The following is a 27,187-nucleotide window of genomic DNA, read 5'->3' as shown; positions in this document are numbered from 1 at the left end:
CTCCATGTTAACAGTGTAATTTCAGCACAATCTGAAGAAAGGAGTTAATATCCTTCACTTCTGTCTGTGTAAAGTCACACACTGATTATAAAAACTATAAGAAGTACATTTACTCTTTTTCTTTTTTTTTAAAACAATTACAGACAAAAAGGAAAAGTGGAAATTAGATATTTTTAGTTTATTACTAAATGCAAAAGTAATAATCCAATGCGGAAGCTTTGTAAACAACTTTGTTGAAATGTGGTTACATCTGGTTTCTTCTGTGTCAAATTCCAGCTTGTCATCACTGAGGAAATAGCTGGTTAACAACCGTTTTTTGTTCTCGTTATTTACATAAATATACAAATGTCTGTTTCAAGGTAACAGAGAAAGTTCATCTCAGAGTCCTGTTAGCTGTTGCCACCCACGGACTCTTTGATAGTGAGGGCTGGTGTGGGTCCTATGTGGGTCCAGATGTAGCCTTTTTCTGGTCGGACGGGGATGGTGGGGAACGGGGAGCTCCGCGATTTGAAATATTCAGAGGGGGCGTGGCACACAAACTCCAGGTACTCCATCTTTCTGGGGAGATCCTCCTCTGGACCTGGAACAAAGAGACAGTTCATAATGCAAGTCAACCAAATTGTTAATCAGTTATTAAATAATAATAATAACAATCACTAAATCTTATTACTCACCAACAATATATGTCCCGGGATCAAAATAGTCCTTTGGGCTGGCTTGAGTGGGGATTAACCACGTCAATGCTGCACTCTTTTCACAGTACTGGTCCTGAACGAAGCCTCGAATCTGAGCGTAGTACGACTTCCCGTCCTCCTCGTCTGTTACTTTGATGACATCTCCTGTCTGAAAGTAAACGCCCTGTTGGTGCAAACAGAGAGAGTGAGGATGATGACTGCAATCTGATTCCTTTTAGTTCAGATGAACAGTGCAGAAAATACTACTGTATTATTTTTGTTATTGAACAGAAACCCATGATTGGTTTCTGGTAAGAATAGATACCATACCTTATAAAATATGGATTCTGACGTGATGATTGTTGCAACGGATTCAGGTGCTTTGATTGGCTGAGTAAAGAAACCACACACAACAGTCAGATGAATAAACTCACAGTCCAGAATAGCATGAAAATCACGAAAGTTGGCCAATTCAGTCCGTTGCTATCTTACATTTTTGAGTTTGAATATGTGTCTTCTTCCCTTTCCCTTTGTGGACACTTTCTTCTCAGATGCAGGAGCCTTGTACTTGGTACTTCGTAGTCGTGCAGACCTCCTGTGGATCTCCTGCTTGGACTAAAAGACAAAAAAAAAAAAACATTGTTTAGTTGTAGTTCAGAGTGTTTTGATTAGTTGCTTCTTTTTTTTTTTAATTGTCCAAGAGAGTGGTGACTTTCCTCTGTGACTTTCCTCTGTGAACTTGCTTTGTCTCACAAACCATCTAGAAAAACAAACTATGTTTAATTTTGCGATTCAAAAAGGAACCAGTCACATTTATAAAATGTTATGTATCTATTCTTGATTGATCACTTTAAACGTTTCATAGATTATCATCATCATTATTGTTGTGACAACTTCTTCCCTTGAATCTACCCTAATTTTGTTAAATATCTACAAATGTAGACTGTGGTCTTTCCAAACATGGACATCACATTTAAAGAAAACTTTCCCACACACATCCCAGTAAATCTATGGTTGGTTTTTATCTTGACAGGGTGCTGCATGAAGTTCACGTATCTGAGCATCACAATTAGACCAGATGCAGCTGACTGACATCTGTGTGCATTTTAATTAAATAACAACGCAGCAGCAGCAGCAGCATGCAGACAAGCAGCCCGTGTTATTACAGAGACATATTCTGCACAGTGTGACTGACTGACTGACTGACCTGCTTGCCTCCGCCATTGCTGGGCTGAGCGCTGGAGGACATGGAGGGTCCTGACGCCCCTCCGCCGCTGCTCTTCCCGGTGCAGTTGTTGCACAGGATCTCGCCCTGGTTTCCCTTCTTCCACATGGACGACGAGTTCGTCTTGCACACGGCGCAGCATGGCTTCAAACCCAGCGGCATCGTCAAGCGGTCACGAAACAACGAAACGACTCCTCCAGGGCACGAAAGAAAAACGAGCTCAGTGTTTGAGGCTTCAACACAATGAGAAGAAGGAGGAGGAGAAGGAGGAGAAGAAGCTGCAGCAGCTCACTGTTTATCCTCCGCACCGGACTGGAGCAGGGGAACCGACACGTGCACAGCCGCGTCCTGGTCTCCGCCGCAGACTCGCTCCAGACAGAGAGCTACGACGAGTGTAACAACACCATTAAATTGCATTAAACGGGATTGTTTATTTGTATGACTAAAACGCCGCCATTGCTGGGCGCCACAGTTTCTTCTTCTGCGGTGACTTGTGTCATCGGTTCTTCTTCTGCGGTATACATTTTGTACTAACGCTGAAGTTGAGCGCCGCGACTGGACGGAGGACTCAACCATGGAGAATCTATAATATAATATAATATAATATAATATAATATAATATAATATAATATAATATAACATAATATAATATAATATAATATAATATAATATAATATAATATAATATAATATAGAAAGAAATAAATATATATAAGAAAAGGGGTCGGATTCATTAACCAATTAATTCGTTTATTGGCTAATTAATGAATAGCCTAATACAGCTCTGTCATTAGTAGCCTTGAATACTAATCTTTTCAGTTTTTTAAGTATAAAATATAAACATGTAGGCTACAGTTTATCTTGCCTTTCACTGCACTGTTTTAAACCTTATTGGACTTGCATCTATCTATCTATCTATCTATCTATCTATCTATCTATCTATCTATCTATCTATCTATCTATCTATCTATCTATCTATCTATCTATCTATCTATCTATCTATCTATCTATCTATCATCCAAAAAAAATAGTTTTGTAGGGGTCCTTCCATTACAACGGATTACTGTAATACTCATATTGAAAAGCTGTTGCACACATTGCATCTTATATATTGAAATTACTTTATGTCTAAGGTAATTGTTGAGCACAATATGCTCAGTGCGACAATGTATCGATCCAGCACAATCCAATCCAACATGTAAGACCAATAAAATGAAGATGATAAAACTCTGTGCCCACAACAAGCTACTAATCCAGTATCCTCCTGAGTCCTGTGAAACTATGTGTACTACCTACACACACACATATACATATGTATATACAGCTCTGGAAAAAATTAAGAGACCACTCCCAAAATGATCAGTTTCTCTGGTTTTACTATTTATAGGTATGTGTTTAAGTAATATTAAATTACATTTTTTTTTGTTTTATTCTATCAACTACCGACAACATTTCTCCCAAAATTGAAATAAAAATATTGTCATTTAGAGCTTTTGTTGGCTGAAAATAACAACTAGTCTAAATAACTACTCTAAATAACAAAAATATCAAGTCTTTTCAGACCTTGAATAATAATAATAATGCAAAGAAAACATGTTCATATTTATTCTTAAAGAACACAGCAAGAATATTTTAACTCAGGAAGAGTTTATGAATCAGTTTTTGTGGGATAATGTCAATGTTTAATCCCAGCAGTGTTTTTTATAATCTTCCTATAAAATCAGATGTGGTTCAGGTTAAAAAAAGAAAAGAAAAGAATGACTGTCATACATGCAGAGATGCTTTTAAGAAACATTTGTGAAAGTGGTCTCTTAATTTTTTTCAGAGCTGTACGTATGATTGTTATTATCATTAAGTTATAGTAGCCTTTGGTCAAAGTCCTTCTAGGCCAGGGATGTCAAACATGCGGCTCGTGGGCCAGAACCGGCCCTGCAGAGGGTCCAATCTGGCCCTCAGGATGAATTTGTCAAGTGCGAAAATGTTAAATTGCACATGTTTTTATCAAGAAATTTCAGGTGGTTCATCATATGTTTTGTAAAAGGATAGTTCAGTAACTGTAAAACATCTTATTAATGTACCAAAACAGAGGAAAATTTCAGTTTTTTTTAGATATATTTAAAAGGTTATTATGCTATTTTTTTACTGGTCCGGCCCACTTGAGATTAAATTGTGCTGTTTGTGGCCCCTGAACTAAATTGAGTTTGACATCTCTGTTCTAGGCCTTCTAAGTCCTTCTCAATATCAATAATATCAGAAAGTCTATGTTTGGTATCTGGTTTTCAGGTGAAGTGTCTCCGGCCCAGCAGGGGGCAGTAAACTCAGACCGCAGCTCTTAAAAAAACGCAACAGAGGAAGAATTGCGTCACTGTTCTTCAAAACAAGACTTGAAGTTCCGTGTGGCGCCGCCGTGTCCCGATGAAGATGTCTCAAAGCAGCCCGGACAAAGAGGACCAGACGTCCAGCAGCAAGAAGACCATCTCGCTGCCGATCTCCCGGGTCAGGCTGATCATGAAGAGCTCGCCGGACGTCTCCAGCATCAACCAGGACGCGCTCTTCCTCACCACCAAGGCGACGGTGAGTTATCGGGCTAAAAGCTGTGCCGTGCTAATCCACCAGCTCCTCCACCTGCTGTTAGCACGGGGTTAGCACGGGTAGCTTCTCGGGGAACAGTAAATGAATGCAGCTGCTCCAGTGCTTCTTTTCTTTCTTTCTTTCTTTCTCTGTCTATAATTAAAGCCACATAGTGTGAGTTTCTCTTCCTCTGAGACGCGTTGTTGTTGCTGTTCTTGTTGTTGCAGGAGCTGTTTGTCCAACACCTGGCTCTGACCTCGTTCAACAACGGGTCCGGGAAGGAAAGCAACTCCTTGTCCTACAGCGACCTGGCCAGCACCGCCGAGGAGACCGACACTTTCCACTTTCTAACAGGTGAGGCACCAGGGGGGGACTGACCCTTTACCTCCGAGACAACACTGGCACCTAGATCCTCTGTATCATCATCATCATCATCATCATCATTGTTTATTGTCAGACTCAAGATCCATAATAAAAACATAGAACACTCAATACATAAGAACAAATCACTCAGTCAGTTAATCTGTCAATTTATCAATATCAACAACATATCATAGACATAAGAGATTTTAAGAATAATAAAAATAGTCAAAACGAATTTAACCAATTTATTAGTTACAAAGCTGGAGCCAATGCAGACCAGTCAACCTGCTGTGCATTATATTGACAGGTGTTTCCAATGGGCCGGCCTGATATAAGCCTAGATAATGAGTTCAACTGTATACTTTTTTTTTAATGGGTGGTGGTGGGAGTTGATCATCTGGTTCAGAGGACTAGATAGATAAATGATTTATGATGACCACAGTGCAGGCGGCCTCTGTAACAACCTTGCACCCACCAATTATAACACGTCCCTGGTTTACAAAGAACTACAATACATGGCCTTGCACCTCAGTACATGACAGATATGCTCATCACTTACACACCAGCAAGAACACTTCGGTCAACAGGTGGTGGCAACTTACTCATCCCTCATACCAGATCCAAAGAAGGGGAGGCAGCTTTTAGTATATATGCCCCACAAAAATAATGCCTGATACAGTTAGACATGCCACATCAGTAGCCATTAAAAAAAACAGATTAAAAACAGCATCTTTTTTTTTTAAGTATATTTTTTGGCGTTTTTGCCTTTATTTGATAGTGCATAGTGAGATAGTCAGGAAAGGGGGAGGCAGAGAGAGGGTGTGGCACAGTGCAGTTTGCAGTGTTCAAATGAAAGCAGCCACCCTCTGAATTCAGCTCAACAAACAGCTCCTCAAATCTCAGTCAAGTAGCAGCTCACCAACACATCCATGATGTTTTTTTTTTTTTTTTACAAGCCAGAAATCCATTTCCAGTTAAGGAAATTGTTGAGAGGACAGACCAACTCTTTAGACATTTGGTCAAAATCGATGGTCAAGAAGAGTTTGAAGCAGCTGTCAGCGTATTAGTTTTATTCAAAAATAGGTTGGAAAGGTGTTTGATACAGATTTACCTATACCTCATAAATCAATGTAACAGGACAATTGATTGATGATTGATTGAATGAATGAATGACTGTTTGTTTTAGATGTTTTCATAATATCTGCGATTATATGTTGATTGACCGTCATTATTTAAAGCACTGCTGTCACCACCTGAAGGTCCCTGAGGCTCAGATTTAGTGTTGCTTCCTGTGCAGGGACTAAGATAGTTTTCAACATCTGTCTCATCAACCAGACAGCATCATCATCATCATCATCATCATCATCATCATCACCCTCAGTGGAAATGTGGCTTAATAATTCCTGACAGATGTTGTGCTTTCTCACAAAAACAAGGATATATCGTTGAATGTCTTCACCAAGCGGACAAGCAGTTAACACAGTGTAATATTCTCCTTTTTTCAATGTGACAGACATCCTGCCTAAGAAGATCTTGGCTCGAGAATACCTCAAGTCCTTGGAGCAGATGCAAGGAGAGGACACCGACTTTTAGAAAGGACACTGGCTGCATTTCACGTCAGGACAGATCAAGTGTCCATGTTCTGCCATTCTTCGAAAATTGAGGGAGTAGCAGAAGAGACACCCCCGAACTTTCTCAGTGCTTTTCCATAGATTGAGGTAATATGCAACACAGTGCTAAAGTGAAATCAAGTGAAAGTTAACTGATCAAGTTTAAACACACCTTGTTTCTATGATAAATAATTAGTGCCAGCAAGTTAAATTTGTATTAATGGCCAAAGCAAAGTAGCCTTATATGAATCGTAATGCAATCACCCCTTAAGCTCTCTGCAGAATTGATTACCTCTACAAAGACAATATTTTTGTGTTGGCAGAAGAACTGTTGTTGCTCATAAATTATGCACTCATAACATTTTGCAGACGCCCTGTACTCCTAAAGTACCTTTAAAGGTATTCGGGTCGCAATGTCTTATAAATTCAGTATGTTTTTGCATGCATAATTATTAGGAGGGATGAATTGGTTTTCCTCAACAGCTTGCAGGCTCCCCTCATGTAAAAAGACCAAGAACTCATTCCACACAGCTGGAGCACAGATGTGTCAGCTCCTGAGTTATTACTGCCTTTAAAATATGATTGGGTCAACACACTATTTTACAGATGCTGTGAAGCACTGGTTTTCCAAGTGTTGTTACTGTTTCTAAGTTATACATAATGCTGTTTTGTTTTTTTTGATTTTTGATGTTTGAATTGTGAGTTGATTATCATAAATACTTGAAAGTTGTCTGAACTAAACGACAGAACAAAATACCTCTGTTTTCCAGTTAAACTACAAAGCAGCCGAACATGCTGTATCTCTTCCAAATGCAAATTCACACTCTGCCTAACAGACGTGAATATTTAAAGCGTGTATAGCAGCTGAACAACTTTCAAAGCATCTTCCTCATATATTTGCAAATAATTTGCTGTTTAGATTTGATATTAAAATAAAGCAAGTTAAACAAGTCATTTGTTTTTTTTGTTTTTTTTTATTACAAGTGTCCTGCTGTTTTACTAGAAGCTATTAATGTCTCCACATGGCAAACTGTCAATATGAAACTAGATTTAACTGCTACATATTCATCAAAGCTCCCACATATTGTGAGGTTTATTTATCTTCAAAGTCCAGGTTACATGTTTTACTTTTTGCAGGTATGCTAGTGACATAATGTGCTTATCGAGTGTGTTATGTCGTCATACTACAGACTTGCATAACTCTGAGCACGCATGCATTTACTACACTGTTGTACAATACATGAATATATAAATACAGTTCACATAAAGGAAGAGGAGGAGTTAGCGTGTCCACGCCGTTGTCACTGTCGGATGAGTTTGTTGAGTCGATGCTGTATGTTAAGCAGAGTGTCCTCTAGTGTAGAAAACTGCCTCTCCAGATGGTTTGCCATGTCGTCCCTGATGCCGATGGTGTCTCCCGCGTTAGCAAGACGCTCCTTCATGCTGAAAGGGACGACAGCCGCAGGTCAAATGTCACATACACACGCCATGCTATACATTAAGATTGAGAACAATAAAAAAAAAAAAACCCAAACTGTTCAAAAGTAACACATTTATCAGCTCACAGCTAACGGAGAGACAGCACTGAGTGTTAATGGTCTAAGACGGTGTTGGTGCCAGAGCCTTGTCTCAGCCAGATGTCCTGACTGACGACTGCTGGAAAACACTGGAAATGACTCAGCTGCTTGTCTGGACGGTGTTTCCGCTCTGTCTTCCTTGGCATTCAAACAGTGTTGTGTTTTAGTCAGACAAGTAACACTGATCCAGGGGACGTGATGAATGATGACCTCACTAATAATAATAATAATTCAGGATTAGCCCTGCCGTTGGTCTTGGATCAGTATTTACTGGAAATATTAATTGCTTCTGTACAGTGAGGCCTGAAGCTGTGTCGGTGACTGATCAACTGCAAAACGTAGGAAACCAAACCACTTGATAAATATACTACCTGCTCTGACGTCGTTAGAGAAGCGATCGGGGACATAATCACAGACAGTACACTCCCTTCCTCAGTTTCTATACCACAGTTTTTCAAACACAGTGCTTGCAGAGCTCTCGGGGGGAGCTATTTGAGGGAAACGTCTCAGAGGATCGCATAACGGCCAAACATCGAACATATTCAGATATAGCATCGTCATGCTTCTGCAATCTTTTTTGCAATCTGGGTGTGGGCAAAATACTGCATTGCAGAGCTACTGTCTCCTTGAGTCACTTGTTTTGTCTCTGTAACAGCTTTATTTGGCAGACTAACCTTTTTCATTGCACTTTCCATAAATATTATTTTCTTATATTGATGTGGAAGTTAGTAGACCTTGCTCTATGTCATGGGAAGCCTCTGTTTTCAAGATGTATCTCCTTACTGTCAGTAATCACACTTCAGGGCCTTAAATTAATTGATGTGTATGTGGTACATGGCTTTTTGTTGGTCTCTTACCGTGTGTAGACCCCCTGGTCCGTCGCCTCTTTCCTCTTCTCCTCCAGTGACACAAACACCTTCTCCATGGTCTGCATAGTTTCCACCACACTCAGGTGATCTGAGCGGATCCCCAGGACCTCCTCTCTGGCTTGGTGGTCGTAGGAGAGCCCTCCATCCTCCACCCCGCTGGAGGTGGACACGGCCTGCAGGGCAGCCCTGTTCTGCAGAACCAGCAGGCGGGACTTGTCAAACTCCTCGGGTCCGGCTATGTTTTCCCAACAGATTTCAGAAGACGGTGGTAGCCAGAAACGCTGGGTGCAGTTAACCGGTTTTCCAGGGGTCTCTGCTACGAAGGGGCTGTCGGCGGGGAAGCTGTTGAGCAGGTGCAGGAGAGATGATCCAGAGCCCCACTCCCAGTCCCCAAGGTCTGGTTCCCCTGATACTGGTTCAGGGGGAAAGGTAGAAGCTGCTGGTCCTGCACCGTCTGCGGGGAAGCAGACCTCCAACATGAGGCAGCAGGACAGGCAGAGCACGGCCCTGCTCACTGCCCCCTGGAGCATCTCTAAACTGGCTGAAACATCAAGTATAAAGCTTGATTAGACTCACAGATTTATAGTGGAACACACACTGTGGCTGGAAAAGACTCATTGGCGACATGACAAAGTTTATCCACAGAGCAGTTTTTCCAGTGTGGACTTTTTTTCTGCAACAAAGCTGCTGTTTTAGTCACACATCAGGTCTCCTCTAACCAGAAAGAAAACAGATGACAACATTTCATCCTATGCTTACAAGTAAAATATAAAAAAAAAAAATCAAATAGGTACATGCAGTTTCTGGACAAACTGTACAGTGCACATTGAAGAGGGATGAGGGAATTTCTACTGGCTATTTATAAGTAAGGAATAACAGTGAGACTTATCACTGGTATAAATCTGAGTCAGTACAGGAAAACATGTTTTTACCTTCAAAATAAAAGTATAAATTATGTTAAGTTTAATACATATGGCTAAACCAGTGATCGTATTGCACATTCCTCCAAGATTAACATTATGTTTTTCTGGACATTCATTTGTAGAGCTCCCAAAAACCTTACAGAGTAAACTGATTTCATTGCTTATTTTGTTACCGGAAGTTTTACTTTCTTCTTTTATTTTCTTCTTCTTTTTTTTTGGCATGCAACAGTCACTGGTAGAAAATAACGGAGCAGAACAATTAACCCGCAATTTCTAATCCCCACAGCAACGAGAAACTAAAATAACATATATTTCCCACTGATTCTACGGCCACTTCACTTTAGTCTGATGTCTGTAAAGGAGTTTACCTTGCAGGGAAACGCCAGCGACGAGGCGGTGTGTGAGCTGCTGCGACGCTCCTCTGGTGCCTGAAGTCGTCGGAAAAAATGAGTCGTGGGCTGCAGCCTGTTACATGCGATCTGAATCACTATTTACTGGCCCGGTAACACCAGAGTCAGGAGCAGAGATTTCCCCCATGAGTCTGTGGAGGAAATGAGGGAAATTTAATTTGATTGCTAGAGAGACTGTGTCCGCCGGTATTTTTGTAACCTATAGCCTTGTTGAAATTTGAATAGAAGTTTCAGTGTCAATGCTGGATTGCACTATTGTCTGTTTTCTTTTTCTTTATCTGTGAAAGTGATAGTCTGCAGCCTGTGTGTGTGTGTGAGTGAGTGTGAATGGAGAGGCTGGTTGTAGGTGTGATGCTCCTGGAATTTATGAGCCATTTTACAATGTCCTAAACAGGCCTGAATTTGGCCCAATTTTAAACCAAAACTCTTCAACCCCCCTGCTGTCACACCTGTGGATTAAAACTCTGTGGCATAAACACATTTATGCATAAACACTTTATTATGTTTTAAGAACAAAAAGTTGTATAAAAGTACTTACATGTTCTGCCCAAAAGCTGAGGAACTTGTGATTAAATCACATCATTGGCATCTCTCTCTCTCTCTCTCTCTCTCTCTCTCTCTCTCTCTCTCTCTAGAGAGTCTTCTGAATGTCCTGGGAATTAATTTACACAGCCTGTGGTTTACACACTGACATAAGCAACAAAGAATGGAAGACATATTTTGGCACAAACAAGTGAGGGTGTTGTAAGTGTCTGGAAGGAGTGGACGCCAACCTTCAAACATGTAGGCTACAGTTTATCTTGCCTTTCACTGCACTGTTTTAAACCTTATTGGACTTGCATCTATCTATCTATCTATCTATCTATCTATCTATCTATCTATCTATCTATCTATCTATCTATCTATCTATCTATCTATCTATCTATCTATCTATCTATCTATCTATCTATCTATCTACAACAAAAGGGTTTCTCCTAAAAAAGGGTGGAACTCTTAAAATGTTTGATCAGATCAAGAAAGTCCTGTTCACACAGATACTTAACTGCTGGTGGCAGCCAGATGTTGCCCTGGTAATGATTATCAAACCATTTACGGAACAAAGGCTGAACAGTGTTGCTCTGATTGTCCAGAGATTTGTGGAAATTGTGTGATGTGTGTTTCGAAAAATATTGAGAGGAAAAGCCAGAAAAATAGACACAAACACAGTAAGAAAAAAATAAAATAAAAACATATACTATAGACAGGAAAATTCTTTTGTGATGAAGCAGAATCACAATGTTTAGTAAAAAAAGACAACAAATCAGTCAAAACAGAAAAAGCAGCTTTCTGGAGAACAGGCAACATGGCTGTAATCCCAAAAATCAATCACAACCAGTCAACTCTGACAGCGCTGCTCATCTCTCAGCAGTAACTACATACGGCCAGAGAGTCATGGAGATAAAGAGGTTTAAACTTTATGTTTCCACATGTCAGATGAAACTTGTGTAGATCTGTTCAGTCCCTCATTTTCAGGGAAGGTGACTTGGTCAACAACATTCAGCTGTTTGGTCATGCTTGTCTGAAAAGCTGCAGCCCCCGCTGAGGACACTGAAGTCATGGCCTTGGTATTTTTCTTTTTCCATCTGTGTAATTTTGGGGTTATTTAACAAACTTGGGGGGATTTTACATTTGACAATTGAAAACGAACACTCGGTGGGTATTTTGTAAGGAGTTCCCTGTACTTTTAGACTCATGGTGCTTTGTTTAAATCTGTTTTTGGTCTGTAGATTAATAAGTAAGCAAACATTTCAACGTTTTTCTTGAACGTCTGAGGTTCATGCCAGGCAGAACAGAGATGGATTCAAAACAGCTTGTAGACTCACGTGTTGGAGTGTAAAGTTTACAGAAGGCATAACTACAAAATGTCATAATGCCAATTTTGAATTCCCCTGTTTTCAGTTTGTCTGTATGATTCAGACCAACCATTTCTGACTCTGAATCTGATTGAACTTTAAATGTTCAAAGTTTTTCTCCTGAGCCAGAGATAACAAAGACACTTTTAATCACAAGTATAAACTAAAAGATGTATTAAGTAATTGTCAAAATAAAGTATAAAAGCATAAAAACAATCATAGTTTGATCACAAATCCAGTGTGCAGCAACACAAAGCCAATAGAATAAAAATACCACTGTTAAGGTCTAGGCCATAAATTAAATAGTTATGGACCTCACAGGCCTGGACCTCAGTGATCCGACAGAGACATCTAGTGGCAAAGCCTGGACATTGTTGCTTGACTGCATTTGAGCTTTGAGGTCAACCCAGCCACTTTATTACTGTAAAGTTTAATCTGCCTAGTTGGCATCTAAATTCAGTTAAATATGTCATTTATGAGTCAAAATGCAAATAATTCAGATAATTTTATTTATAGAATTAATGAATGGGCCTGCTCAAGTTGTTATTAGGGTTTGATGAGATTTTTTTTTTTAATATTTAATGTTGAAATTAAATAATTCAAATTATGTCAAAGACACTCAAACCTCAAAACGATATACAACCACATAGTAGGCTAATGAAAAATACTCTCAAAGAAATACAAGAGGGCCAAAATGAGCTGACAACACACATACACAGTAGCCTGTTTTGTTTCTCTTCAAGCTGCTTGGTGTCTCTTCTTGTCTTAGGGTTGGGGTAAGTGTTGAACATAAATAAATAAATAAATAAATAACAACTGTAAACTGTCCTATAAATAGGCTACAGCCCAAATAGTGGAATGAAAAACTGGAGATTAGGGCATAAATGGCAGATCAAAGTTAGGCTATGAGGGCACCTGTGTCTTATAGTCTGTCCACGTCGAGGCTGCAGCAAACCATTTTAATATATTTTCCCCCCAAAAAATTCCATCACACAGTCAGTGATCAGTATCCAGCTCCATGTGTGCAGCACTGCCCATGCCCGGAGCCATGTCAGTGAGGGGCGGGGAGCTCCGCGGAGCCCCTCCTCCTCCAGGCTGCCGTCACTGGGGCTGCTGGACCGGAGCAGCTCGGCATCAACAACCAGCCGCTGGTTGCTCCTCCGTGCTGAGTGAAGACTCGGTGCAGCAGCCAGGAGTCCTCCGCCGCCGCCACCACCGCGTCTCTGCCCCTGCGTTTCTCCCGGTTTGCAACGACATGGCCTCCGACGGCATGGACGAGCGATCTCCGCTGCTGTCGGGCCCTAACTCGGGGAATGTGACCCCCACCGCTCCCCCGTACCTGCAGGAAGCAAGTCCCCGAGGTAAACACACGGCATGTTAGAGCTGCCCGGCTGCCAGTCTGCATGCAGAATCTGTTTTTTTTTTTTTTTTTTTTTCTCCTCAGGGGCGTATCGAGTTCGTACAAGTGCGTAAATAAAACTGCAGCGAGGCAAAGCAAAGCAAAGCAGAACAGAGCAGGGAAAGGCAAAGCAAGGAAAGGCAAGGCAAAGCAAAGCAGAGCAGGGGAAGGCAAGGGAAGGCAAGGCAAGGGCATCGGTGGGGAATCAGTCGGCAGCTGAGAAAAAAGGTGGAGCTTTCCCTGTGAGAACTGGAGCAGTGGGTTAGAGAAGAGGGGCCTACAATAACACCAACCTCTCCTCACTGCAGAAATGCTTACATCACGACTCACCGGGGCCTGTAGTGCTCTGACTCTTCACCACTGAAAGATAATAATAATCAGGCCTCGCTGGGTGTTTGCTGTTATTTGTTGGCTTGTTGATTGATTGACTGACGGACGGAAGAAGAGGAGGAGGAGGAGGAGATGGGGGGTGACCCACTGCTGATGAAGGCAGGCAGGCAGGCTGAGCAAAGCCTTTTGTCCCAGCTGCAAATCAACAAAATGCTCCAGATGTGCCCTTTTGTGGATGGGGCCACCCCCGAATCAATAGCACGACATGGTTTAAATGTCATAATGATCCATGTGTTTGATTATTGATGCACCTGTTCATGTGCATGATTACAGCTCTGTAAACAACACATATTTAGTCTTGATCCAGTAAAGGCAGCTTGAATATTGTTGCACGTTTTGCATCTTTCATGGAGTTATAAAGAAACACATGTACATTTATTGCCAGGAATCATTTTTTTTGCTTAGTAAACAGCTGAATGTAGGTTACAGGACCATAATACACGCAGGGCCGAATGACCCAGGCAATTACAGCTCATAAATCCTCCCTAACCACTCAGTCTGGAAGCTGCTGTCAGTGCTCTGAATCCAGTCTGATCAAACTCTGAATTTTTGATGCCGGGGGACGACGTTCATGATCACACATGCTGTTTATTTCTGCTCAGAAAAGTATAGATCCGATTCTCATATCAGAGGATCGCGTTTTGCTTCATGTTTTGTTTTAGCAGCAGAGCAGATTTCATGTTCTGTTCATCACATGGATGTAAAATCTGTAGGGAGTCTAGCTCTGTCCACTCTGGGCCTGTTTTTCCTCTGATGTGACCTTTTTTTTGTTTTGGGCTTACACAAATGTTCTGCTGGCAAATGAATGGATTCATTGACTGCATGTGTAATGCTCTTTTAGGAGCATTTCAGGACAGACCGCTAATATAAAGCAAACAAAGGTGAAAATGAACATTATTGCTATTGTTCAAGGCTAATCTCACAGAATTCATACTTCACCAGCAGATTAACCATAAAGACTTAACCACTGGACTGTAGTAAACCTGTAAAAGGACAGTAAACGCTTGAATGAATGTCAGTATGTTTCACGGCCTAGTTTCTCCCTCCCTCTCTGTCTCTCTGCAGTCTGGATTATTATGGCTAATTCCAGTTTCTCTGGGTTTGTTGGGCGACAATCCTCGATCAGCCAGTTTGTAAAGTGGATTAATTTGAGCCAAAGATGCCAAACCTGAGATTTTATTTCCCTAGAATACAATGAATACGATGCTGCTTTTACAAAACTGGGTGAATGTGAGCTTTGTTAAAAACCAACTTAAAGCTGCTGTTCGTGAAAATGACTGCAAACTCTGTTGATTTCCTTAATGTTTTATATATCTGGCACAACAGTGAAGAGTAGTGACTCCCTTCCTGTAACAGGTAGAGATTCATTGTGTGGTGTTGGTGAGGGGCGGAGGCCAAACGACCTTGGCTGCATCATGACACTGAGTCGGGGTTTTGTGTCCACTTGGTGTTTTTGTGCTTGAGTGGTAGAAAAGAAGCTGATCTCAACAAAATCCTCTGTGAGGATAAATTCATTTTTTCCTTTGTTTGAGTGAATTCACCTTCACTTTCTCTCCCAGTGCTTTATGAACATACAAAACACAACATTTTATCCCATTTTAAACCCAGACATGGCTGCAAATGAGTTGATGAAAATGGTGGCTGAAGGCCCAGAGAGTTATTTTCAGGGGGGGGGAGGTGTGAGGACAAAGTCATTGCACAAGCAGAACAGTGTAAACACCAGTTTCCCAATCATCATAATTCACCATCCCCAGAGATAATTAGCATCTATTTATCATCACGTATATCTGACACCGTGATGTTGTTTTGAACCCATGTTATCTACTCTTAGACTGGAGCACCACATTTGTGTCTTTTTGCTGTGATTTGAGTAAAATCTGCTAATAAGTACAGTGGCCAACGTTAATAAACCTTTTCTAAAGGTGTGGTTTTAAATTTGTGGTCAGGTTTGGGACAGTGAGACAGCACATTCACTGACACTGACAGAAAGACTAACACAATGCAGTTTTTTTTTGGTTTATTGACAATGATGAAACAGTACAGAATAACACAGAAGCGGTCGTTTGACCTGGACGAGATTCGTTTCCTTTGAAGCAGAGTGAAAGACAGAACATTTCTGTGTGCATCCCTGTTTGCGACTTCTTCACCACAGACCACAGGTCCCACAGTCATCCAGCCACTGATGGCAGCAGCGGGGCAGGCCGTGATGGCGGCTGAATGTTGTGGTGCTGCTGGCAGTTGTTGTAGTATTAGTAAAGCGTCTTCTCGTCTTACCTCTGGCTCCGAGGACAGCTAGTGAAAACCTATAGCTGCTATATTCAGTTTCAGCCATGCATTAGGAGGCCTCCGGTGCACACAGCCAAGAGAGAGGCGAGTGGTAACAGGCCTGAACACCAGTGGCTCAGATGTGCTGAGAGGGCGTTGACCAGGATTTAACTTTTTGCTGTTATATAAGGATTTAAGATTAAAGGAGAGAATACAGTCCGGACCTAATGCTACATTTTGGATTAACACAATTTAGTAGCAGATGACATGACTTCTTGTGTTAGCATGTGGTGCCTGCACACACTACCAGTGTCCGGTCTTTGGCACGCTCCGGTTGCCAGGTTTGCCCAAGTGTAGTCAGAGTGCCCCATCTGCCCCTGTGGTGTCAACCACTTGTTCACACGTGAATATCAGAGCCCAGGTCAGTTGCCTGTTGACTCGTCCCATTATCCCATTCAGAGCGAGGTAAGAGGGAAATTGGTCGTTTGTGATCGATCACAGTCTGAGGTCGGGCTTAATGTATTAAGTATCAGATGAGACCGTATTACAGTGGATTTCTACATTTCTACAGATTTTCTCTGTTTTATTTCATCGCACAGGGGAAATATTTGGATTACTAAGAGTTGGTTGGACAAAATAAGATGCAAGTTTGTTCGCTGTGACAGACTATAATTAGCATTTGCCAGTATTTTCTAATATTTTACAGACTGATCTATTAAGTTTTACAGGTAATTGACTAATTGTACAAAAACTGGTAATGCAATGGACATGATGGTTGTTTTGTGCAGACTTAATTTCACATTTGCACATTTTCTCCAGGTGATCAACTCAGTTGACTCAGTTTGAATTTTGCAGTTTGACTGTAGTGGCAGAAATGAAGGCACAGTGACAGTCATCATGGCTGCGGGCTTTGTTTCGTGTGAATGTAAAGTATGCCCTGAGCACTGTAGAAGTAGTAGTAAAGGCAGTGACTGGTGCAAGTCTACGGATTAAGTTTATTAAAACCCCGTAAAACACATGGAATGTAGACTAATTACAGCAGGTTAATGTGGGATTAAACAGTACAGAGTTCATTTGAACAGCTACTGTAGTTAGTTCACAGTGGTTCTTTCAGACATAAAGAGAAAATCTTTAAGTCTGTAAAGATCGGCCATTCGATCAGGTTGATTCACCTTGTTAATGGACCGAAAACGCTACTTGCTGGTGCTGGCTGGATAGTCTGGGTTTCTCAAACAAAATGGCCAGGAGTTTATTAGACTCATTAGCAGAGATATGTTCATTTAGCAAATAGCAACACATAAAACTGATTCAACAACTGAACAAATTAATATGTGATATAATCTATAGATTGTATCATATTATCTGCAAATGAATCACTGATATTACAACATAACTTAATGTTGTATGTTGATACCACAGCCTCTCATTCAGACGACCGGCTCTTACTGTATGTTACATGTAAACTCTGTCTGCAGCCTGACAGTGAGTGGATTTTACGGCGTCACTTCTGTATCTAAAAGGGCCCATTGTTTCTTTCTTAAACATACAGAGTGGAGCTCGGGTCCCTGACAAAAGAGAGAAGAGTCACATGTTGAGCAATCAGAGCTGTACACAGGCTGTCATGGGTTTCCATACAGTCTTATACAGCTGAGCAGGACTAGGCTGGTAAACTGTGAATGGAGAAAGAGCACTGGTGTTGTCATGGAGCGTAACTGCACATAGGATGTTTCCAAGAGTCGATTAATGAGTCATTAAATAATATTTGTCGTCCAATGTGTGGTTTTGAGCTCCCATTAATTTCCTATCCTATAACCTGTTCTGACATTGATCACCGCAGTATACATCTGTTTTTAGTATTTATTATTTAACATTATTGATCTAAAAGGCCGGATGTAAACATCAAGTGAAAAATTATGCGGTTATTCTAGGGACTAGTGGTCAGTTTAGATAAAAGCTGCACCCTGCGGCCCTGTGCCCGGCTTGGTCTGTGTACAAAACACAAAAAGTGACTTGTCCTCTACCTGAACTTTTTTTTTTCTTTTCTTTGTATTTTCCCACAGGATACAGAAACCCAGACCTTTTTGTTCACAAAATTTTCTAGATGCATGCGATTAACAGCTGGCTGTGTGTTGTGTGCTTTGCCCTCCTCTTCTCAAAGCCGAACTACCTCCTCCCTACACAGCCATCGCCAGCCCCGACGCCGGCGGTGTGCCTGTCATCAACTGCCGCGTGTGTGAGTCGCTCATCAACCTGGATGGGAAGCTGCATCAGCACGTGGTCAAGTGCACGGTCTGCAATGAAGCTTCGGTAAGTGGAGGAGGCCCATTGTCGGGCCCTGATGACGGCTTCATAATTTATGAGTGATGGTGTTGACATCACAGAGTTGTAACAGTCTGTCAAGCTCAGTTAAGACATCAGGTCAGACATTTATACTCAAGCTGCTGTTCATTATCACTCGTGCATTTCCCAGTGTGACGGTCACATCCAGTCTCGTTCTGTTTCATTGTGCGGCATCATGTTGTCTGATGAAACATGTGATTTGTCAGCAATCACAAGATAAATAATTTGCACTGGGTGGAAATTTCTTGACCACTGTTAAGAGTCCGACCAGATGTTGATGCAGACATCTGCCACATCCCTGTCAGCCCGGTGACTTGAATGTGTCGCCTGTGTCTGACTGAATGCCTTCGCAGAGCTGTCGGAGGAGGGAGGAGAGCTGCAGGCAGAATGGATGACTGTCATCACAGACATCACAGTGGGAAATAACATCTCAATCGGGTGATATTTGTGGCACCGATGCATCAGCATAGACATATTTTATATGTCAGTGTCCGTTGCATCTATTCACAGAACACCAGGCGATATACAATATGGATACTGTGATTTACTTTACCTGACTTCTCTGATACATGAATGAAACATTTCCTGGTACAGTCTAATTCCAGACTAATCCTTGCAAAGCAGAATATCTTGTGTCATTGGTCTGGCCTGTTTCACTAGACATAAACAGCTCCAAGTGTGATATGGTCGGCTTTAGAAATGCTTCTCGAGTGACTGCACGGCATGACATGATATGGCCATTTGAAGCTGATAGATGAATTGCGATATACTGTATATAAGAGATTAAATGCAGAGTTATTGATATTTTCCCACCCTGTTAGGTCTAAAAAGGATTTGCTGTGTCACCCCTGCACTTCTTTTGTGTGGCTTTGTTTTTTTTTTTTATCAGACTGGCAGTTTCCAGTAAGCAGAGTTTTCCATGTTGTCTTCCAGCCCATCAAGAACCCGCCAACGGGGAAGAAGTATGTGAGGTGTCCCTGTAACTGCCTGCTAATCTGTAAAGACACGTCCAGGAGGATAGGATGTCCTCGACCAAACTGGTAGGTAACAGCCAGTTTGTAAGTTTAATGTTTTTCCAAAGCAGAATTCAAGGCTCTGAAAGACATATTGGTTGACTTTTATGAAACAAATCAATTCCTTCTATAGTTTAACACCATCAGACACTTTTATAACTCTGTGCTGGATGTGTTGACTCCGGCAGCAGACGCATTATAAACCTGAGCCCGGTGATGGTGATCCCCGAGGAGCAACCCGCCCAGCCGGCGCTGCCCATCCAACCTCAGGGGATGAGGGTGGTCTGCGGTCACTGTGGCAACACCTTCCTAGTACGTAAAACCCGCCGAGACGACCACTTTATCAAATCGCAAGAGTTTTACAGGCCGAATTTTGTTGCTGTGCTGTTGTTGGTATGTGCATATATAGCTTGTATGAATGCTCATGAGAGCTGTATCATATATCAAGTGATGGAATACCATTGGATTCACTGAAGTATTGGAAGTTGTGTGATTGTTTAAGGTTTGTTTTACTTCAGATGCAGAGGATAGGTTTATTCAAGCCAGGTCTTGAGCACCATGCCATGTTTCTGTTCTGTTAACCAACCCTCTATCTGTTGAATGCAATGAAGACTATCATGTTACCGACTGTATCTGGCAGACTATGTTGTCTGCAAGCAGCTGGTGGCATGCACTCTGCAGCATGTTTCCTCTCCTTGCCTGACTCATCCAGTGTCCTAAGCACCACTTGACTGCAGTGAGGCCACACCATGTCAAAAGAAATTAAGTTTATCCCTTATAACCTGCAGCTGTGCCAGAATTTGTCTTTCTGCTTCGCCACGCCGAGGGTACCATCAGTACTTTTGACATGCAGCGTGTTCACTTGGATTGAGTTTAATACCTCAAACTTTTAAGTTAACACCTCGCATGGTAATCAAAAGAAATATGCAGAACCTGAACCAGTGTGAAACGCTGTTGACTTCTTAACGTGTGCACATTGTTGCTTGCGGCGTCTGTAGGGCAGTGAGGACGCCAGGTCATCCCAGCCAATGTCTGGCCTCCCCAGTGATGGCTCTCCCCCAGCAGAACAAGAGGTTGAGACAGCTGCTGGTCACACTTGTGGACATATTAACAACAGCCTAACAGTTCAATCTGTGTCCTTTATACTGGTGGTGGTGATGATGATGATGACAATGATGATGATGATGATGATGATGATGATGATGATGATGGTGGTGGTGGTGATGAGAGCTTCAGTCAAAGAAAGACAGTTTGATCTTTAATGCACAAAAAGGGCTTCCGTTTACATCTTTATAAGCCATTAAAACTGTGTTTCTGCTTTTTTAAACTGTCATTCCTTCACTGAGGCCGAATAACAAGTCACATATTGAACTAGTATCAATAAGACCTTCTAATTAATGGCACTGATCTGTGATGGGATAAACATTTTCATAACACTGCTTTTTTAACTTCAGAACCCCCGATGAAGCAAAAATATAATGACAACCACAACTAACACATTATACGAATGATTTAAGGCGCTAATTTAGCCACATGGCATTTCCAACCCCTTGATATATTTGCTAATACAGGAATAATATAATTGATAGATTTGCAAGTTGCAACCTGTCATCACCGATCATGACAAATCATTCCCAGTGCGTCCTCTGTTGATTGATCACCACAGCACAGTAGGGTTGTAGTGTGTTGCTGCACATCTGTGTCCACATGTGTGCCCTCCCTAACGCTGTGCTTTTCTTTCTGCTTCTTCACAGTGGATGGAGCTTCGGTTTAACACACTAGCCAAATGTCCCCACTGCAAAAAGATGTGAGTCCCTTTAACACATGTTACACAAAGGTCATGATAGATGAAACATGCTTTTGCTTTTTACCTTCTGTGTTTTCCATTTTAACAGGAGTTTATTCTATTTTTTAATTTTGCCTGAGGGTTATTTTTCCAGGCTTTGGATAAACATTGTGCTCAACTGGATCAAACCACGTTATCAGATGAGACACCAAAACTTCACAATTTAATCTTGTAAAGAATTTTAATTATCCTACCAGTGTGTATTCAAGTTTCCTTCCTTTAGCATTTGCTTTCCATGTATTTCTGTGTGATAAGAGAGCAGGCTCAAACAAACATCAACTTACATTACAGTTTCCTGATTTGAGCTGAAACATTTGCAGTGAACTGTCTCATTTCCTAAATATCCTGTAATTTTTATTGAATGTAGACTTGATGTTCACTGTGAACCTACAGTTTCATGTTGCCCAGGGATGAATTGAATCCGATAGCTGCCAATATAACATCAGATTTTCTCAAACACAGAGCATCTGTTAGTTGTGAGGGGATTTGCAAAATCACCAGTGTGGTATCTTAAGCCTGCAACTACAAGTGAATCTGTTGAAGCCTTGGTGGAGATACAGGGTGGGTGACATACTGTAGAAAAGTGCTTCAAAGCCTTTTCCTTTATTGGACCGTTTACATACAGTCGGTTAGAGGAAGTGAAATGGTTTAAAGCACTTCTGCAATCACATCAACCCTCACCCATGGAGGTTTGCGGTTTCGTAGGATTCAGCTTGTCGTGTAAATATTTGACCTTCCCCCTCTATTCGTTTTTTGTGAAAGGAGTAATATTTGAGTGTTTAGTTTATGGATAAATTCGCTGCAGTCAGATGCCGAGCTTTTGTTTTCCTTGGAAGGAGATGGGAGGGGCGGGGAGAGGAAGGGGGGTAATGGAGGCTAATCTAGATGTGTGACAGGAATTAAAGCTTGGCCTCAATTCATGTAAAGGTAATGAGGTGGCGTGGGTGGGTGGGGGGTCAAAGGGGTTGAGCAGTAGTGGGAGGCCACTGTAAAGTGTGTGTGTGTGTCTGAAAGTGATGAGCAGTGGACACTCCATCAGAATAACAAGCTGCAGCCAAAACATGTCGTCACCGTCTCTGTGTCTGCTTCATGTCTCTGCATAGGCTTCATTCAAATCTGATGGTCTCTTTATTCATCTTTAATTAAACTTCCTTCTCTCCTTTTATGCAGTAACAAAAGCAAAACAGTAGTGGTTGATATGCAGTGGTTATAGGGAACTGATACCTCCAAAGGAAACTCCCCAAATTACACTGGAAATGCTCAACTATAATTTCCTATTTTGCAATGTGTGATGATGTCTAGTTGTTTTAAATGCCACGAGTTGGTGGAACAAAAGAGGAAAGGTGAAGGGAGGAGGAGGAGAGTGTTTAGAAGGTAAGATGGTCAGCTGATCAGGCCTCCCATAAGCCATCTGAATACCAGTGATTCCTGAAGAATGCTTGAGTCCCATCACATGAGAGGCATGTGAGGGCAGAGAGGGGGGAGGAAAGTAAAGTAATAGTGAAGCAGAGAAAATAAAGAAAACCCGATGCCAGTCTGCTGCCTGGGGCAGTTGATTTGCAGCTGCATGTGTGAAGTATGGATGGAGCTGAGGTTGCTACAGCGAGCTGCACATGTGACTGCAGCCTCCGGTGCTTTCATGTGTGAGCTGCACAAGAGAAGGGAAGTGGGAGATTTGTTGGCTCATGGGATGGTCAGGATGATGTGATGTGATGTGAGTTAGTGAGATGAGATCACTTGGAAAAAGGGTGGGACAAAGAAAGTATCAGGCGCATTATGATGAAAATAGAAAATAGAAAAGGGAGTGGTATTGTTTCCAAGACTGTCAAATAAAATACAGCCACAACAGGACCGGTGCCTGAGACAAACCCAGTGTTTCAGATTCATGATGCATGTTTCACTCTGAAACCAGTTCCACATGCTGACCATGTATTGTTGTTGTGTTTTCTCCCTCTCTTGATCTCCACCTGCAGATCCTCTGTTGGTAGTGCGCTCCCTAGGAGGCGCTGTTGTGCTTATATAACTATAGGAATGATCTGCATCTTCATTGGAGTGGGTTTAACAGTAAGTACGGCCTCCTGTGTGTCCTTATTTCACTGTTAGAAACTGGTTAGCTGACCTGAGAAACTTCATGTTTTGATATGGGCACAACAATTGAGACATGTGCACATGCTTTACAGTTGTGTAATGTTTTTCTCCATACACTAATTACATCAAGTAAATTTAGCTGTGTTAATCCACCCAACTGTTCAGTAAACAATAAGTGTATTTTGTGCAAACAACCGCATATTGTTCCGTTTTTCCACGGTATATCAAATTCCTATCAGACTTTCGCAACTTTGTATAATCATATTAGAAACATAATCACTCCATAATAATCTCACAGGATTAAACTCCTTAATATTTAAACTCAGTGCTACTGAGCTAGTTGCAATTTTCTTCTGATGGAGTCATTCATATTAAGAATTGTCTTTATGACATCAATCGTAGGTTTAGGAGGAGTTTGTTTTGCAGAGGCCCGTTCTGTATGAAATACAGTGAAATATATGAATGCTATAATTTTAAAATCTATATTTTCAGTGTTAACCATCTTTCATCCACCTGCTCTCACTCTCCACAGGTTGGCACTCGGAGCTTTGCCAGTCGTTACAACGCCACCTATGTGTCCTGGGCGTTCGCCTACCTGATGGGCCTGATCTGTCTGATACGAGCCTGCTACTGGGGCGCCATCAAAGTGAGCTACCCGGAGAACAGCTTTGCCTAGGGCGGGCACGGTCCCTGCACGGCTGGAAGAACAAAACCCTACTTTTTAGTTTTTTCTCTTTTTTTTCATTTTTTTTTCATTTTGTTCAGATCTCCAACCGGTCATGTTCAGCGGAGTGGAACACCTGCAGGAGTGTGTTGAGGAGATGTTGTGTGTGTGTGTGTGTGTTTGAAGAGGTATGCTGGAAATGTATCCCGTTGTGTTTGCGTCTGGAATGGTTTGTAACCCGCTGAACAAACCTTACTGTATGCCGATCGATCCTCCTGCTGGTCCACAGAGACTCAAATCCTGCTCCTGTTTTTGCCAAATTCCTCCAAGCTACAATAAAACTGTGATTTCCTTCTTTTTTTTTCTCTTGATGAATGCAAAAATGAGTTGGCTCCTGTGCTGATTTTGAAAATGATACGTTTAGCAAACTGGCTGGATTTGGTCTTTCTGGACCATGTGGTTGTTTTGTTTTTTCAGCAGCCTGACTGACATGATGGTTCCCACTTGATTTCTTTTGTTACTGACCAGACCAAAATGAGACAACCTCCTAAGAACAGTTTGCCCATTGCACTACGACTATATGCAATTGTATGTGTTGTTTTGCTGCTAGTTAAACTCCAGCTACAGAAAGCTGCATATCCATACTGTATTGTAACCATTTACCTTGCCTGTGTACACTGACATAGTATTGCTATATGATTTTAACTCTTGAAATGATCAGTTTTTAAAAGAAATCGCCCTTAAATACCCATGCGTGCCAACTTAGCTGCCCAGTATTAGTCAAGAAGAGCATCAGATCAACAGGAGCTTGTTTATTTGTTTGTGCCATGCAGCTTTTATCTCACTACAGCAATAACCCTTTTTCTTTTACTTATGTTGAGCTTTCCTTACGCGACCTCCCGCCTTCTTCACTGAGGTTTTTTCTGTTGCCTTTTGATCCCAGAACACGGTGACTCTGACGTTTGCATGTTGACTTGTTTTTGTTCAGTCACTGAGGTGGTGTTTTCTTTTTGTTACAGTGAAGTAGACAACACGTTATGATGTTCCTGTCTTTTGCTCCTTCTGCCTGTCTGTTAGAATGTAACCCTCCTCTTCTTCCTCCTCCTCTTCCTCCCCTCCCTCCCTCCCTCGCTCCCCTCGCTTCTCTCCGCCACTCTCTGACCTCCAGTGAACTCTGTGCTAGCTAGCATCGCTGTACGCTAACGCAGCATCCTGTCTCTTGACCTTTACCAGTGGGCACAGTTCAAACTTCTAACCTTGTTTTGAATGTGATGATGATGACGATGACGATGATAATGATGAAGCAGAAAATAATATTAAAAAAATACTCTTTGTACATAGTTCAAATTCAGTACTTGGAAAACTGTAGTGTGAGGTGGAAGGATAAGAGATGGCTCGTGGGTCTTTTTAAAGATGATAATTTATCAATAAAATGCAAAAACTGCCTGTATTGGTCTGTTTATTTCTTGGCTGTGGTAAGTTATAGATATTTTACTTTTAAAAGAGGAACACAGACATTCATATTGAAGTGTCTACTGGTATAGTTTATAAGACTTCGATGCAATAGAGCCAACACATTAAACATGGAACAAACCAGTTGTGCACATTAAGGTCAAATCAAAAACTGTAATAATGAAGCATTAACTTTATGTTTCAGAAACAAATGAGACTCTTAGAGCTTTAAATATGGTTACACTTGCACTCTTTCATGTTAATATAAGGATAGAAGCCTTCTTCTTTTTTTTTTCTTTTTTTTACAATTCTCATAAAAACATTATGGTTTCTTAAAATGTAACCTGTTCTGACCCATACACAAGGCACTTGAGTGTTTTTGAAAACGTTTTCTCTGAATCCACGTTGTACATTCAGGAAACTCTTAATTGAGATAGCATAGTAAGATCATAATATTACCATAAAAATACTGGGTAGGGCCTGTCTTGTGCCAGGTCTGTTTTCTCATTTAAAGTAATTTCTTATTCTCACACCGATTCCGCTTCTGACCTAAAATTACCTTTGTTAGCACAGCCACCATAACCAGTCTGACTAATCAATTTACAGAAACAAACTAACCAAATAATAGTGTTGTTTATGTTTATGGCACATTAGATCCACACAGTGTTTGATTTCAGTTGTGGATGTAATTCAGATGTGAGGCAAAGCTTTTAGGGGCTTTAAAATGATGATGTGGTTAATATGATTGAATTAATTGGCTGACACTTCATTAGTGGTCATCAATGAATAGTTTGTTCCTGTCCATTAGGAAAACTGTACGGCTGCAGTTCAGCTCTGTTTCCACTAAGTGGTGCATGTGTGCTATTATTTAAAAAAAAATGCCTCTGGAAGTTGGAAACACACTGGGAGTCAGTTTTACACCATAAATACACAGAGCTGGATGATTAGTTACTCACTGGCTTGCTGTTACAAATTAAAAAATCACTGTTTCACACCAGGAAATCGAATTCAATTAGATTTGTCATCAATTCTCTTTCTGACATTTGAAAAAAAGATGTGATTGTGAACATCCTTGAAAATCTCTCCAATTATTTCCTGCCTTTCATTTATCATAATTAAAACTGTGACTGTAATCTCTCCAATAAGACTGAGAAAGAAAGATACACGCGGTGTACACAACAATATATCGTCTTTATTTATGACCAACAGACCTTTGCCTAAATTTGACACATTAAATATACAGAAACAACAGAATGATGGTTTAATGAGCTGCTACAGTTGATCCAATATACCATCCGTCTCTCTCTCTCTCTCTCTCTCTCTCTCTCTCTCTCTCACACACACACACACACACACACACACACACACACACACACACACACACACACACACACACACACACACACACACACACACACACATCCTTGTAATGCTATCTTTGTGAGGACACTCATTGACAAACTGTATTCCCTAGCCCCTTACCCTAACCTTGACCATCCAAAACAAATGCCTAAACTTAAAGCAGAAGTAAGTGGAATGTTTGTGTTAATATAAGTCTTAAATAGTTATATCTTCCGACAGCAATCACTTATATAGAGTGTTTGAAAATGAGTGTCT

General features: G+C 41.2%; 4 protein-coding genes across 5 annotated transcripts; 2 read left to right on the top strand and 2 right to left on the bottom strand.

Annotated features, from left to right (window-relative positions):
• Nucleotides 1-389: 389 nt before the first annotated feature.
• Nucleotides 390-2,061, bottom strand: gatad1 (GATA zinc finger domain containing 1; the record flags this gene model as incomplete). The annotated part of the gene is made up of 5 exons (XM_083981606.1): nt 390-580; nt 675-858; nt 1,005-1,064; nt 1,167-1,289; nt 1,882-2,061. 5 exons carry the CDS (start codon nt 2,059-2,061, stop codon nt 390-392), a joined length of 738 nt encoding a protein of 245 aa, XP_083837732.1.
• A 2,221-nt stretch (nt 2,062-4,282) lies between these two features.
• Nucleotides 4,283-7,377, top strand: chrac1 (chromatin accessibility complex subunit 1). Its single transcript, XM_083981825.1, has 3 exons — nt 4,283-4,472; nt 4,697-4,823; nt 6,346-7,377. The coding sequence occupies exons 1-3, from the start codon at nt 4,314-4,316 to the stop codon at nt 6,423-6,425; spliced, it is 366 nt and encodes a 121-aa protein (XP_083837951.1). The 5' UTR covers nt 4,283-4,313; the 3' UTR covers nt 6,426-7,377.
• Nucleotides 7,378-7,415: 38 nt separating this feature from the next.
• On the bottom strand, nt 7,416-10,846 carry LOC310994156 (uncharacterized protein). Its single transcript, XM_083982747.1, has 4 exons — nt 10,760-10,846; nt 10,180-10,352; nt 8,877-9,429; nt 7,416-7,885 (listed from the first exon to the last, which is right to left on the bottom strand). The coding sequence occupies exons 3-4, from the start codon at nt 9,416-9,418 to the stop codon at nt 7,744-7,746; spliced, it is 684 nt and encodes a 227-aa protein (XP_083838873.1). The 5' UTR covers nt 9,419-9,429; nt 10,180-10,352; nt 10,760-10,846; the 3' UTR covers nt 7,416-7,743.
• A 2,400-nt stretch (nt 10,847-13,246) lies between these two features.
• Nucleotides 13,247-25,524, top strand: pip4p2 (phosphatidylinositol-4,5-bisphosphate 4-phosphatase 2). Of its 2 annotated transcripts, XM_083981683.1 has the most exons (8): nt 13,247-13,474; nt 18,326-18,474; nt 19,441-19,547; nt 19,709-19,832; nt 20,519-20,593; nt 21,275-21,327; nt 23,340-23,430; nt 23,987-25,524. In XM_083981683.1, the coding sequence occupies exons 1-8, from the start codon at nt 13,369-13,371 to the stop codon at nt 24,128-24,130; spliced, it is 849 nt and encodes a 282-aa protein (XP_083837809.1). In that variant the 5' UTR covers nt 13,247-13,368; the 3' UTR covers nt 24,131-25,524. The 2 variants fall into 2 exon arrangements, with proteins under 2 accessions (XP_083837809.1, XP_083837810.1); XM_083981684.1 differs by lacking the exon at nt 20,519-20,593.
• The last annotated feature ends 1,663 nt before the right edge of the window (nt 25,525-27,187 follow it).

Source organism: Trachurus trachurus (genome assembly GCF_905171665.1).
Source record: "Trachurus trachurus genome assembly, chromosome: 11".
Lineage (NCBI taxonomy): Eukaryota > Metazoa > Chordata > Actinopteri > Carangiformes > Carangidae > Trachurus > Trachurus trachurus.
This window is presented reverse-complemented; position numbering and strand designations above follow the sequence as displayed.